We start from the raw sequence: 14939 nt of genomic DNA on the forward strand, positions 1-14939 counted from the left end.
TGTAGCAGTGTTGCCCCCCAGTTCAAGAGTAGCCGAGTATGTATAAACAAACCTCAAACTTCTCCCCTCTTCTATAGCGTTACTGCCCAATTACCTACCTCTACCTATCCTATCCAAAGAAACCGGCGGCACTACCTACCTACCACTACCGACTTACCCTCTCGCTCCCGCTTTCAGACTTCCTTCAGTCATCCTGTTTCAGCTTCACTTCAGACTGTCAACGTAGCGTAGGTAGTCTTTTGTCTGTCCTACCGTGCCCTTCCCGTTCGCAGCCGACTTCATCTCGCAGCGAGCCCACTTACACGCGCCTCCCCTTGTTCACGAGGACCTCGCGTTACTCAGATTCTGACTCTTCGGGTTGGGTCTAGTATAGTGAGATTCAGTTCCAGATCTGCCTCTGTTGCTGCCCGAAGGCACTGTTTTCCAGTTCCGTTTGTGCCTCCCTGCCCTAGAGGTGGAACTCTTCGAGGTACGTTCCGGTTTGTGAGACACACACTTTTTCTCTTCCTGCGACACCGCAGCACCTGTGTCGAGCCGTCGAGCCGGTGGTATTCGCAGCCCAGACTCCCAAGCGAACCTAGCTCAAGAGATCGAAGCCGTGCGCCGGGAAGAGGTTGGAAACTCGGTTCAGGTTGAGGTTCCAGTAGCTTCAGTGAGGCCCCGTTCCCCGCTTCCGGCCGGGCTTTTAAAGCTTCGCATCCCCAGCTGCACCCCTGAAGCTTCCCACCCAGACCCCATTCCGGGTGACATTCCTCGAAGCTCTACCCCACCAGTGCGTGTTGTCTCGTCCTGGCTACGTCGACCTGATCTGCTTCAAATAGAACCCAACCGTCTGCTGGTCCCTCTTCTTGCTACGTCTACTCGCCCTCTCTTCCTCTCTACGAACCTGAAAAATCAGTGTTCTGTGGCAGCTTCTGGTTACCTACTAACACGAAGCTCGGACGACAGAAGCATCTTGACTTCGGCGCGCCCGTCACCCATTCATATTGAGCCACAATGGCCCACGACAACCGTGAACCCCGCGAGGTCAAAAACCACCTCCTCTTTGAGGTGGCGACCGAGGTCGCCCATCGAGGTATGCGCAAAAGTATCAATTGCGCCAGGAAGGAGCTTCCAATCTAACAATTGTTCTAGTTGGTGGAATCTACTCCGTTCTCAAGTCGAAAGCTCCAGTTACAACCGCTGAATATGGCGACCGTTACACTCTTATCGGTCCTTTGAACCACCAATCGGTACGCTGCTCTTGCGCCCTTTACACTGTGGCTTGAAACATGGTTGTTGACAGGAATGATTCCAGGCGGCCGTCGAGGTTGAAGAGCTAGAGCCATCCAACCCCGAACTAAAGGCGACGATTCAGGCCATGAGAGACCGTGGCATCGGCATTCTTTACGGACGATGGCTCATTGAGGGAGCTCCCAGAGTGTTGCTCTTCGATACAAAGACCGCTTACGGTTACATGAACGAGTGGAAGACGGACCTCTGGAATGTTGCTTCTATCCCATCTCCGGACAACGACGAAGAGACGAACGAGGCCATTGTCTTTGGTTACCTGGTCGCATGGTTCCTGGGCGAGGTCAGTACTTGCGTCACAAAGCAGAGAGGCGCCCGAAGCTAACAAAATCGTAGTTTGTATGCCATGAGAAGAGAAAGGCCGTCATCGCCCACTTCCACGAATGGCTTGCCGGTGTCGCGCTGCCATTGACCAAGAAGAGGCAGATTGACGTTACCACCATCTTCACGACACATGCCACTCTTCTCGGTCGCTATTTGTGCGCCGGCTCAGTAGACTTCTACAACAACCTTCAGTGGTTTGACGTTGACGCCGAGGCTGGAAAGCGTGGAATCTATCATAGATACTGCATCGAGCGAGCTGCCGCCCATTCCTGCGATGTCTTCACCACCGTTTCCCACATTACAGCTTACGAGAGTGAGCATTTGCTCAAGCGCAAGCCCGATGGTGTCCTCCCCAATGGTCTCAACGTCACCAAGTTCTCGGCCATGCACGAGTTCCAGAACCTCCACCAGCAAAACAAGGAGAAGATTCATGACTTTGTCCGCGGTCACTTCTACGGCCATTACGATTTTGAGCCAGAAAACACGCTCTACTTCTTTACTGCGGGTCGCTACGAGTTCAGGAATAAGGGTGTGGACATGTTTATCGAGTCGCTTGCCCGTCTCAACCACCGCCTCAAGACCGCCGGAAGCAAGACGACAGTTGTTGCTTTCATCATCATGCCTGCCCAGACCACTTCCTTGACCGTTGAAGCATTGAAGGGACAGGCTGTCATCAAGTCTCTGAGAGATACCGTTGATGTTATTGAGCGTGGAATTGGCCGTCGCATCTTTGAGCGCTCTGTCAAGTGGCACGAGGGCGACCCGTTGCCTGAGGAGAAGGAGCTGATTACCAGTCAGGACCGTGTTCTCCTTCGTCGTCGTCTCTTTGCCATGAAGAGGCACACACTCCCACCCATTGTTACCCACAACATGCTCAACGACCACGAGGACCCAATTCTGAACCAGATCCGCCGGGTACAGCTCTTCAACCATCCCTCAGACCGAGTCAAGATTGTTTTCCATCCCGAGTTCTTGAGCTCGGCCAACCCCGTGTTGCCTCTCGATTACGATGACTTTGTGCGCGGCACCCATCTGGGCGTCTTCGCTTCTTACTACGAGCCTTGGGGCTACACTCCGGCAGAATGCACTGTGATGGGTGTACCAAGCATCACCACCAACCTCTCTGGATTCGGCTGCTACATGGAGGAACTCATCGAGAACTCGAGCGACTACGGTATCTATATCGTGGATCGTCGCTCCAAGGGAGTCGATGACTCGGTCAACCAGCTTACTCAGTACATGTTTGAATTTACCCAGAAGAGCCGCAGACAGCGCATCAACCAGAGAAACAGAACCGAGCGTTTGAGCGATCTCTTGGACTGGAAGCGAATGGGTATGGAGTACGTCAAGGCACGCCAACTTGCGTTGCGCCGCGCCTATCCTACATCTTTCAATGGCGAGGAGGAGGAAGACTTCATTCCAGGAGTCGAGCAAAAGATATCTCGTCCCTTCTCAGTACCGGGCTCGCCTAGAGACCGGACTGGTATGATGACCCCTGGCGATTTTGCTAGTCTTCAGGAGAGTCACGAGGGTCTGAGTACCGAGGACTACGTTGCATGGAAGTTACCGTAAGTGATGGTGATGTCCTCTCAACATGTTGAAAAATGATACTGACTTTTCTGATTCTAGTGAGGAAGAGGACCCTGAAGAGTATCCTTTCCCGCTTACCCTGAAGCAGCGTACGGGGCCGGGTAGCCCCCTCGACAGTATTCAGGGTCTACAACTCAACGGCACCAGGTAACGCGAGCTCTGTTGCCTTGATCATCTTTCAGAATCGTTCAGTCATTGGTTGTCAGCGTTTATGTTTCCCCAAAAAAAATACACGGGCTTCGTTGGGCGGAAATCTGATTTGTTCGTCCGAGCTATCCACCCTGGTCCCCGGGAGTACTGGAGCTCGCAGAGCATAGCAAGACGAGGGTGCGATAGAAGAATCCTATCATCGTCGGGTTGAGCAGGTATAAGGGTTGACGGGAGAAGGGCCGAGACGTGGGGACGCAGTATCCTCCCGGTCCTCCTTTCAACCTTCGTGGTCCCCGGTGAAGTCAAGCTCTTGTAAAGCCATAGCGGAGCGAGTTTCCAGTCCTCGACGTCGGGTTCTGAGCAGGGTACATTAGGGTAGGAACAGGACCAACGGTGTGTGTAACTGTACAATGTATTTGCCTGGCGGAGGATTCCATCGTTTTCTTGTACCTAATAGAATCGGGCTTTCTCAGGACATCATCGATGGTGGTGATTCCATGTGCTTAAATAGGCCGCATGGCCTTTAGTAATAGGGTGTATGTAGGCCCTGCATATTCGTCTTCTCAGGGGGGGGGGGGCAACCGAGGCGTTCATAGGCTGCAGAACAACGTGCAATGAAATCCCCACTCCAGATATTAGTTAGGAGGTTAGCACTTACAAGGACGTGGGCACGAAGCAAACTAGCATCAGTTGCCAATCATTGGAAGTCAGGAGCTCATCTCTTTGTCTAATCTGCCCAGTCGCCTTTGGACAGTAAGCGCGTTTGAGGCAAAAACGCAATATCGATATATCATAGGAGGGGAAAGAGTCCTAGACCGATTCTGTGGCGCATATTCCAGCAACGGAATGAAAGCAGGCTGACACCGACGGAGGGTTCGTTGTTTGCTTTTGGCGGCCAGAGATGGCGTTCACTTCCTTCAATCTGGACTGTGTGCCGTGGGTGTTGTGCTTCGTTGCCTCTCCTGTCCATTTCTGACGACGCAGCAATTCCTCATAAGGTAATCACAGCCGATTCGGGAGCAACACCCAGCTCTCTTCCCTTCTTTTTGACCTGCTTGAGGTTGCAGCACCTTTCGGTTACGACGTGCAAACACGTTCCATCGGGCGCCTCCAGCAAGCACACCAAGTCCTGTGCGACCCTAGCCGTTGTGTACACTACTACATACATACCTATATATGTCCATGGTACGCCTATCGTGCGTTGCTTCAAAGCCTGTGCGCTGCCTGCTTCCCCCCTTTTGAGTACCTTAGGTATGTGGTCCTCCGCTACTACCTTGGTTCACCACGTTGACTGCTTCGGTCCCCTCTTCCCCTAGGACTCCCTAGGACGGCATCTGCAAATTCTCGTTATATTTACCACATTCCCACGAGGTGCCGCAATTAGCAAACAGGATTGTCAACAATCCCACCCTAGGCAGTGGTGAAACGAAACAGTCGAAGCCATCGGTCAGTGCTGGTTTGCCGGAGTATTAAAGGCCCCACGCTAGGGGTAACAACAACAGCGGCACAGCCTGCATTCATGCCCCAACGCGGAATCTCCCCAGGCCCCCCTTGACAAGTTCCTCTCGATAACAGTGGCCGGCCGGGTTCGCGCCCCTGCAACCTAACATCAACCACTCTTGCGATCGCCATCCAGGTACCACCAACCCAACGATATTTCGACTCTGCCCAGGGTTTGGATCGTCGCTTCTCCAGGGCGGTAGCCGCCCCTTAGACTAGACGAGTATCCAGCTCCCACGCAACGAGTTTGCGTAGGATTTCGAAGCATTCATCAACCACAAGCCACCACTCTTCTGGCGCTCGCATCTCAATCTTTCTCCCTCTGTTTCTTCTTACTTTTCTCTGCCTCATCCGTTCGGAATCTCAGACTGTATCACGGGGGCGCAACAACATGAAGTTCTTCAGGCGTAATAAAGACAAGCGGAAGGCCAGCGTCGGTGGTTCGGCCATAGCAGCCGCCTTGCCGGGCTTCGGTTACAGCCCCAACAGACAAGTCTTGGGCGCCGGCTTCGATGACGACTCCCGAAACCCATACCCCTCCTACGGCCACGCCCGGAACGATTCAAATGGCCCGTGGGGTTCTCAGTATCGCCATATGGTGACGCGGGAGTCTGCCACCATTCTCGCGAACCTCCCAGCCCCGATTCTCGAACGCATATTCACTTTTGTATGCCCCCATAGCAGGGATACGAGCTACGAGACTTGTGAAGCCAGCTCGACCGAAGATGCTTGCATGCTGTGCGACTTGCGCGATCTGGCGCATTGTGTCGCCGTGTGCAAGAGGTGGAGGAAAGAGGGCGTCAATCTTCTGTATGTTTAGACCCGTTCGGATGGGCATCAAGCCCCGTTTCCCTGATACCGTCCGTCGCCATGGAAAAATACTGACGGGGTCACTACTTCACAGATACTATAGCATCCGCATCGACCAGGTGCATTATTGCGACCGCGAGGCAGACTTAGCCGAAGCCCGCAAGCGCAAAGCCCGATTTGATCGCAATGGAGAACCCGAGGATACGGCGCAGGCGCGCCTCAAATTGCTATGCCGCACTCTCCGCGAGGATCCCGTGCGGCTAGGAAGGATCGTGGAATTCTTCAAGACGCCTTATATGCTGCGAGAATCCTGCCGGGCCGATCTAGCGCGGACGATCGCTGTAACGCCAAACCTCAAGTATGTCGATTTGCCCGAAGGCCTGTTTGCAGATGATCCAGCCTTCGTGACCCTTCGGCTCGAAGTACAGGCGCGATGCCTTCACCTACGAAAGATGATATATATGGCTGGTGCGGAGCATAGTCTGCAGATGCTGGCCACCGGAAAAGTGTGGCCTCACCTGGAGGTATTGGAGCTGGTACGCGTGGAAGTCGACCCGGCAATCCTACGCCAGGTGCTTGGTTGCTTAAAGAGCTTGCGCGTCCTGAAGATCAACGACACAACCTGCGTCACCGACGAGACTTTGGCGTGGAACGACATGTTGCCTCCTTTTCCCGCACTTGAAGAGCTCATCCTTACCAACGTTCCCAATGTCACCACAGAAGGCTTGAGGGGCTGGTTAATGGACCCGAACGCGCAGAGCGCACTGCGAGAGCTTACCCTGAACAGTACAGGCGTATTCCCTTGGGCCTTGCAAGAGTTCTTGCCGTATGCTCCAAAGCTCAAGCACCTTTCCGTGATGGACAGTGTCGCCCAAGCCGTGCCGTCCGCCAACGGTCAATACTTTGCACAAACTTTCAACTCGACAAGTCTCCAGACCTTACACTACGAGATCACCCCAGCCTCGTCGACTCCCAAATACTCTGGCATTACCTCGAGCTATTACAGCTTCCTGGCAACTTCCTTACTGACAGGCGGACTACCAAACCTACGGGCACTCTATGTGCGAGACCCGAACTTCCCCGACATGTTACTCGGTCTTCCCACACCTTCCCCCGGCTTTGTTGGAGCCAGTATGGGACGCCCTTCCAGTAGCGGCTCGAATCGCGGTTTCTCCCCCAACAGTGGGCCCATGAGCTTTTCACAACCCGGCTCTGGGTTTGGACCTGCTGCTGGTGGTAGCTTTCATTCACACCAAGGCAGCTTATCAGGCTTTGCTCCTCCCGCCGCTCCCTTCGTGCCCGGCCATCGTCAATTTGGGTCCGTATCTTCGGTTAACAGCTTCTCGGGTTTCCTGCAGCCGGCAGCCGGCAAACAACCGCCTCCCAACCATCGGTTCAGCAGTAACAACCCCTTTGCCAACTTGGTAGCCCCACCTGCAAATCTCCCTGCCAAGCTCGAGGTGTTCACCAAAGGCGACGACGAAACCACCTGGTCCTTTGTGAAGGTCGGCGGTGGGCCGGCAACGTCCCCTGGCGCGAATGAAAGCCCACAGAGCGGCTATGGGCGGAGGGGCAGCGGCGCTGGTGCGAGGAGGAGCGTGCTAATCGGTGGTGCCGGGGTTGGCGGTGGTTTCTTGGCCTTGCCGGCTGAAGATCCTGGCAGAAGCACTCGGGGAGGGAGTGTGGATAGGGGGACTGGATTTGGCGGTGGTTCTGGTGGGGATGAGGAGTTGTGGCCTAGGCCCAAGAGCAGTTCCGGGGAGAAGAAGAAGGAGAAGCAGGATTTGTGGCGGTAGTTTAAGCTGAAGCCGAAATATTGGGTGGTTGATTTCGAATATGGGTATTTTCCGGACTGTTGCCCCGTAAGCTGGCACATGGTGGTTCGTGTGGGTTTGTTTGTCTGCCCTGACTGTTTAGCGTGAATGTAAATGACATGCTCAGCTGTCTGACAAAAAGGGGGTAATATGGGATCTGTGGGCGGAGTGTTAACGGGAACGTTAAAATGGGGTGATAAACAAGAAACAGGTTGCAACTGTCGTTTAATGTTGTACGGTAATATCTCGAAACTGTACAGTAGTAAATAATTCCTCTTACCCCTTCCTCCAAGTATACTTTGTCCTGCCTGTCCTGTTCACGTTCTCGGTATCAGCAGAGGCCTCACTCGAGATTGGCCAGGTAAGTCTGGTTGGGGGGTTGGTAAATAGCTCCTCCTGCACTTACTTGCTCGCCAGGTAATTACCAACGCAGGTTCTGTGTCTGTTCACTTGTTCACAAATGCATCCATCCAGCAGGAACATTTCTAAAATATCTGCTCTTACCTTCAGATAAACCAGCTGCACACTCCTCCATATCTATCTTCTCCAGCCTAAGTTTTCATCAACAACATGCTGCTTACACCCCCCCCGAACCAACGAGCCCGGCTAAGTTCCAACCTGTCCACAAGCTTCATGTAATGCCATCCATCCTCACCATGTCCAACATCAAAGCTCGATTCCTCATTATCTCTGATACTTACGCCTCGCCTAGCCTCCTTTCCTCCCTCTCCACCATGCCAGTCGACGTAATTATCCACTGCGGCAACCTAACCCAGGAATCCAAGCTTTCCGAGTTCGCCAGCGCACTAGCTTTTTTCAAAGCCATCAACGGGCCGCTCAAGCTGGTCATCCCCGGTAGCCACGACTTCACTCTAGACGATGCCGTGTACGAGACCAAGATTACGGAAACCGCCACCAATTTAAGGATTAAGAAGAAGGAGGAAATATACAAAACTTACGGCAAAAAGGGGCAAGCTCGGCAGCTTCTGTGCTCCGAACAGGCAAAGAAGGACGGGATTTTCTTTCTGGATGAGGGGCGACATCACTTCGCTTTAGGCAATGGAGCATCTTTATCCGTCTATGCTTCGCCTTATACACCACGCGCCTCTTCCGACGACGACGACGACGACGACGACTACCAGGGACAAGGAAATAAGAACTGGAGTTTCCAATACACAAAGAGCCAGGGACACGTGTTTGATATTGGATATAGTGCTGATGTGGTCATCACCCACGGTCCACCTCTGGGAGTTCTTGATGTCACCGCCGCCTCCGATCCCAAAACCCATGCTGGATGTCCTTTCCTCTTCGCGGCCGTAGCAATGGCCAGACCGAGACTACATTGTTTTGGACATGTACCCGCGGGATGGGGAGCCAAGATTGTTAGATGGCGGGATAGACCGGCTTAGGAAAGCGGGAAAATGCCGTCGCATGTGACGGATATTGACAACGAAAAGTCTGTTGTGCTTGAGACGCTGGCGGGGTTGAGGATGGGGAAGTGGGATAGTCCTGAGGTTTTGGAAAAGAAGAGGGCCAAGCTAAAGCGGTTGAGGGGGGAGAAGTGTTGCAGGATTTCGCATTGTGGGGGAGATACGCTGAAAATCGAGCCGAGGAAACATACATTATTTGTGAATGCTGCTGGAGAGCCGGTGGATGAAGGGAGAATGCGGTTTCCGTGGGTGGTTGAGATTGAACTTTCCAGGCAGCCAGGGCGTTTTAGCTGAGTGAAACGGAATATTCAGGACATGTTATATTTAACCTGGTATGAAGTAGCTGCCTTTCTGGTTTGTAGCTTCAAAGATACTATAAGCATTGTTACCTTTTCCTTTGGTCGTCAACAAGGTGGCTGTTTTGGAGTGACAACTTAAGACTTGGGTAATAGAAAGTGTTTCGATAAAACTATGTTACCACAACACCTCGAGAAAAAAAAAAAAAAAAAAAACCTCTGTAAGTTGGGCAAAAACGCAATGTCTTAGATGACAAGTTAGCTCTGATTTCAAGAGAAAACATAGCATCTAAAACCTTTTCCGGTCTTAGTTTTTATGGCCAGCAATAACTACTACAATACGGTCAGAGTTGGACATCGTGATGGCCTCCTAAACGATCCCGTCGACCTCGCCTATCGGGTGGCCAAAACGGAACCATCAACCAGGCAGTTTATGATTTCTTTGAGTACAGGTAATAACCGGCTTCTCTCTCGGTGCTCAGTACCCCGAATTACGCCACATAGTAGTAATCATCCGCAAACAAGTCGTAGTGTCTAACATTGACGAATCTTGGTGAGAATAAGCCGAACATGACAAAATGCTTCATCTCTCAAGGTGCTCCGTTACGCAAGGCTCCGTCCTTACTGTCTCATAAAGAATCAAGTTTGATTCCCTAAGCTCTAGTCAAAGGACTTATCGACATTGAACATCTCTACTCACGTCATATCAAGCGATTTTGGATGTCTGACTTTGTACATTCCCTTAGCTTGTTGAGCTATGTAATGTTATATACATCTTTGGAATGTGTGTGAGTTATCTACGTTGGGAATGTATCACCACGCCATCGACATGCAGCACTCGTCGTAACGTTCGCTATCTCCATCCACTGTTCTTCATGGAAAGCTTCCCCCCCCCCCTTCGGAGGTCCGAGTCACCGTTTATTCTTTGCAATTTTTCTTTCAAGCTTTTCATTTTTGTTTTTCTTGAACCGGTGATGAACCCAGTTTTAGCCTTGGATATTTCTCAATCAATGTCTATGTATCAGGTTCCCGCCTTCTAGAAAACTCCAGTCGGCAGGTTTCACTCCCTTGCCTTTAACTTTAAATTGAGTAACGTCACACTTAGAGAAGCACTGAGCCCGGTTGGTTTAGTTAGTGTCTCAAGTTCGGTGGTAACACCAAAGCTTTAAAGTTCATGACGCAACACCACGCCGGTGTCTCACAGATGCGAGAAGGACTATTTCCCGCAATTGGAGACTTCTCTTGATGCAGGATGAGGTTAGACGACGTTGACACTTTCCATGCCCAGCAGCCCTTCAAACGTCCAAACATCTAGAAAGTTTTTTTTTATCCACTAGCGAGACTAGTAGACAAGAAAACGGAACTAACAATCCAAACGGTGAGGAATGAAAAGTTTTCACTTCGAGACACCAAAGCGGTGTCCCAAGAAGGAGTGGGTGCAGTGTAGAGTAGTAGTAGTCAAGGTTCACACACACACCGCCTCTACCGTCACCTCACCGTTATTTGGAGAAAGCTTCCACTTTCTTGGCTTGTACCGACCTGGTTCCCCAGCCCAGCCTAGAAATCCAGGAATTCCTAAATAGATCCATCCGCCTTACGACCCTCGCCCATCGCATCACAGTCGCAAAAGCGGTGACCTCAGAAAGAGGAAAAATCAAACCCTGCCTTGACCGTCCTGGCGGTAGGTTTCCAATCTGGCCCTGATTTAGGCGTTACATAGGTCTGGCTGGGTCTGGGTCCGGGTATCTCAACCGCCTAGCTGACGCGGCCCGCACCATGCTCGTTCGCCTCTCCTCGTCTCACCTGGGCTGGTCGTTCGCGAAAAGTTCCCTGGTCTAGAACCATGCCCGCCACGCCCGCTATGCGTAAGCCAAGTATAATGAGAGAAGAGAGAGTCAAACGGTTGTACAGTTCGTACGTTCGTAGGCCAGCCAAGGCCCAACTCGCTTGATCTAGGAAAGGGTACTAGTACTGCGCGACACAGGATTCGCGGAACAGTGGGAATCGGGTTCACTCTGATCGGGTACATAATCATAGTCTTCATCTGTGGCTGATATTTGACCGTCAACAAAGTGAAGTTGAAACTACCTCCAACTCATCCTCGTCGGAACGACCCCACAAAAACTCAGTCAAAGAATCCCGGCAACTCGCTGTCCCGGACGAACCGGCCAGAGCACGGGTCGGGAGCCGGGGCTGTCGGAGCGGTCCGGGGAAAGGGGGGGAGGCGAGGGTACGGCGGGGATGTGTGGCAGGCACCCTCCGAACCTCATTCGATTGTTGGCGCGGTACTTCGGCTGACACTTTGCCCCTCTCACGTTCAGTTCGGTGGACTTGGGCAATGCAAGCCCTGGAACAGTGCTGGAGGTGTTTCCCTTTTGGGTATTGTCTATAAATACTCTCTCTCTTTACCCTGGTTACTTTTAAGAAGCGAACCAATCATATAGTCTAGATTGCACATTCTTCCTCTGTTCCCAGTCGGAAGAAGTCACTCACTAACAATAACACCAGTATCAAACTGCGTACAAATTACAAGCAGATTTGCGGGGGATTCCAACCAAGATCGTTCCTTGTGCTTTCGAACAGGATTCCGATATTTATCAGGCTCGGAAGACTTTCAAGTGCCATTTCCGCGTGCGCCACCAAGAAAAGTCAACCACGACTGCCTGCACATGATGCTTACCAGCCAGTTTCCCCAGCCACTCGGCCATGAACTTCAGTGATAGGATAATGTGGTGAGGGCGACATTGCTCCCTCAATGATTCCATACTGCGTCAAAGCGAGCATTGAGACGAAATAATATACATTGGCTTCGATTTAGATAATCTTTTTTCTGTTCTCCAAAGAGTTACAGACCCCTCTGCGAGTGCATGCTGGTCATGCCCCAAAACAAGATACACCTCGATTACATTTTGGTAAAACCGTAGGCGCAAGTAGCATTTGATGCAATCCAGTCTCCAAGATGGCCGGCGCTATAATAACGCCATTGTGACGATGATGTTCCAGCAAACGCCACGATCAGTTCACATCCTTTTATGTATACGTTAGCTACATAGGTAGGTTTCAGTCCGAACTAGCGAAGCACCTTGGAAGATGACTGGCCAGAAGGAACCGGCTTCGATGCCATTGGTGTTGTCGCAGATGCCCGGAGGACGACTCCTTGGTGTAACCCGTCCGCCCGCATAACCTGTACAACCTCACAACTGCCGTGGCGATAGGTACTAGTGTAGTGTACATGCTTGCGGGAACCAGGTGCTATCTACCTTGCCCGGTGTTTTGTGTGTCGCAGATTCGCGCCGGAGCCGGGAGTGTATCAAACCAACGTCCACGACCTCTTCACGGCAATCCAAGGGTAGTAGTACCTGGACAAGCATTGGCCGCTGCCTTGGGAGACTGAGAATTCCGACTCGGTGTCCCCTAAATTCTTCACAACCAAAACAACAACAACAACAGAAAAAAGATTGCCCATCTAAAACACACCGTCATTACCCTGCTGAAACGTCCATAATCATGAGCGGGAAATCCTAAAAAGATATTGTTGCTTTTTCAGAAGGACCAACTGATGCGGAGATCCCCCTGCCTGGCAGTGTATGATAGCGGGGGGCCGGGGGGGTTGGCAGCAGGGGCACATTGTCATCGTCGGGAGTTATCCATTCGATCGACATTGCAAGATGGAGATAGCGGCTTTATAAAGATGCAAAGTTGTTTAGGGGATTTCGAGCTGATGCTAATTGAAGGACAGGCTCCATTCCAGGTAACACCATGCACAGGCACTGTCAGATTCAGCAATAATCCGTCCCCCAGATTTCTTCCCCTGTCCCCTCCGGTTTGCATACCGGTCCAAGTGTCACCGTTCGCCGATGGGAACTGAACGTTCTTTGCTGACGATAACTGTAATCACATCTCGGGTTGTACAGCGGCCGCCCAGATTGAGAGACGAGAACAAACATCTTTTTTTTTTTTTTTTTTTTCCATGACCGCCTTTTCTCAATATGACATGGGAAGATGAGCAAGAACGCCGCCCAAGGCTCATGGCCCAGACATACCTTGGGCTTTCAATCCTTCGGTGCCTGTTGTTGGTAGCTTTGTAAATGATTTCGGACTCCTTGGGCTGCCTGAGCCATTTGAGCCACATGAGCCACTCTCCTGTTTGGGCGGACTGGGGAAGAAGGTCGGTTGAGATGAGGAGGATCTTGTTGGCGGTAATCGCCATCAGTTAAAACTCCTTAGCAATTCGATGCTCCACGGTGATCACACAATAGCTGGTCATTCGCGAGATATCAACATGATGGGCATAACAGGAAATGCATTGAACAAGGCCGAGAGAAAGTTGACATGGTCACATTGGGATAGGAGGGTAGAGCTGGTGGAGGTCTTTTGAGATATCGATATCTCTTTTTTCATGTTAAAATCAATAGGATGAGCCTCTGTGTGCGATGATTGGACCAGAAGGAAGGCGCCACTGGCGGTTGTCGCGACATACGGATGATGCATGGCAAAGCATTCGACCACCCGATACTCACAATGTCGAGAAGAAAAGCTTCAAATCGGTAACTCGAAGCATGATGGAATGCTGAGTCCGATGGCGCCTGCTGCAATCAACCGGTCAAGGCAGCTTTTGCGATGATGCGGTAGGCGACAACACAGTTGAGACAGTATCAGGAAATGCTGAATCGACGTATCAGTTTTGGCATTCTGGGTTTCGGAATGCCATACATGCTCCAGTCTCGAATAACGCTCGGGTGTTACATGTATCGGACAGTAAGAACACCTTCTGTCATGACTTTCCTTGGCCAATGACTCCGACCATCCCAAGAGTTCAAAAGCAACATCACCGGCAGCATCGTCCGACTCGAAGCTTGGAAGAACCAGACGATGTCGAGGATGGCCTCCCACACTGCCAATACTGCTACACTGCACAGCATGTGAGTGAGCAGCACTGGCGAGAACGAATGCTCCAATCAAACGGACAGTTCAATGCTGCCGCCGCCGACGATGTCGAGAGGGAAAATCCAATCACAGACACCTTGGCATTCCCAGTCTGAGACCCCATGGCGTCCAATCTTACCAATAAGGCCCTGGTCGAAGGGGTCTCGGGCCCCTGGTTGGCCCTCTCCACTCGTGTCCTCGGGCCTGTTCGTCTTTTACCCGTTGTGGCAGCCAAGGTGTGAAGGGACCCGAAGCCACGGCTATGAGGCTTGGGATGAGAACCAGACGCGCCGTTTTGGTTCCGTACTATGGTGTTGGTGCCGTTTCTGCAAGCGACTTGGCTCTGGGGGCATTTGATGTGTAGTGTGATTCAGGTGTTGAAATTCCAGGATCCGTCGGCTTCTTCTCGCGAATCTTGGTCACGACGGTGAGTCTGCAGATGATTGACCAGCACGTCTTCCCTTTGTATCCATCCAGCTGACCGTCAAAAAGATCAAAAGCTCGTGAAGCACAGAACCCCAATCCCTGATCGATGAGGGGGAAGTGTGGTGGTGTGTGAATTGCTGTGAAAGTCTGCACATTTTTGCAGCGCTAAAAGATGGCGTAAAAACATTAGCGGAGACTGCTTCAACCCGAAGCTCGAAGTAAGAAAGAGAGACAAGGCATTGCAAGGCAAGGGTTCCACGTCCAAAGGGTGAGCATTCGGATGGGAAAGTGGACTCGACAGTCCGGCTAACTTGAAACGCGAGTCTTTATCACTGTTCTGATCACCCACGTGCAAATTGCGCTTCCTTGATTCCCATCATTCT

At 51.7% G+C, this 14939-nt stretch overlaps 4 protein-coding genes across 7 annotated transcripts; 3 read left to right on the top strand and 1 right to left on the bottom strand.

The window, feature by feature from the left end:
* Nucleotides 1-7: 7 nt before the first annotated feature.
* gsy-1 (glycogen synthase-1) lies at nucleotides 8-4057 on the top strand. 4 transcript variants are annotated; one of them, XM_011396395.1, is made up of 7 exons: nucleotides 8-227; nucleotides 369-469; nucleotides 949-1075; nucleotides 1135-1232; nucleotides 1298-1573; nucleotides 1627-3182; nucleotides 3244-4057. In XM_011396395.1, the coding sequence occupies exons 3-7, from the start codon at nucleotides 997-999 to the stop codon at nucleotides 3353-3355; spliced, it is 2121 nt and encodes a 706-aa protein (XP_011394697.1). In that variant the 5' UTR covers nucleotides 8-227; nucleotides 369-469; nucleotides 949-996; the 3' UTR covers nucleotides 3356-4057. The 4 variants fall into 4 exon arrangements, with proteins under 4 accessions (XP_011394697.1, XP_011394695.1, XP_011394696.1 ...); XM_011396393.1 differs by having other exon boundaries at nucleotides 8-469; XM_011396396.1 differs by lacking the exons at nucleotides 8-227; nucleotides 369-469 and adding an exon at nucleotides 728-830.
* Nucleotides 4058-4509: 452 nt separating this feature from the next.
* On the top strand, nucleotides 4510-7789 carry NCU06688 (F-box domain-containing protein). The gene is made up of 2 exons (XM_955910.3): nucleotides 4510-5664; nucleotides 5759-7789. The coding sequence occupies exons 1-2, from the start codon at nucleotides 5246-5248 to the stop codon at nucleotides 7458-7460; spliced, it is 2121 nt and encodes a 706-aa protein (XP_961003.2). The 5' UTR covers nucleotides 4510-5245; the 3' UTR covers nucleotides 7461-7789.
* A 345-nt stretch (nucleotides 7790-8134) lies between these two features.
* Nucleotides 8135-8887, top strand: NCU06689 (hypothetical protein; the record flags this gene model as incomplete). Its single annotated transcript, XM_955911.1, has 1 exon — nucleotides 8135-8887. One exon carries the CDS (start codon nucleotides 8135-8137, stop codon nucleotides 8885-8887), a length of 753 nt encoding a protein of 250 aa, XP_961004.1.
* A 2072-nt stretch (nucleotides 8888-10959) lies between these two features.
* Nucleotides 10960-11912, bottom strand: NCU06690 (hypothetical protein; the record flags this gene model as incomplete). The annotated part of the gene is made up of 4 exons (XM_955912.1): nucleotides 10960-11063; nucleotides 11123-11156; nucleotides 11370-11590; nucleotides 11885-11912. 4 exons carry the CDS (start codon nucleotides 11910-11912, stop codon nucleotides 10960-10962), a joined length of 387 nt encoding a protein of 128 aa, XP_961005.1.
* Nucleotides 11913-14939: the final 3027 nt, after the last annotated feature.

Source organism: Neurospora crassa, linkage group V (assembly GCF_000182925.2).
Source record: "Neurospora crassa OR74A linkage group V, whole genome shotgun sequence".
Lineage (NCBI taxonomy): Eukaryota > Fungi > Ascomycota > Sordariomycetes > Sordariales > Sordariaceae > Neurospora > Neurospora crassa.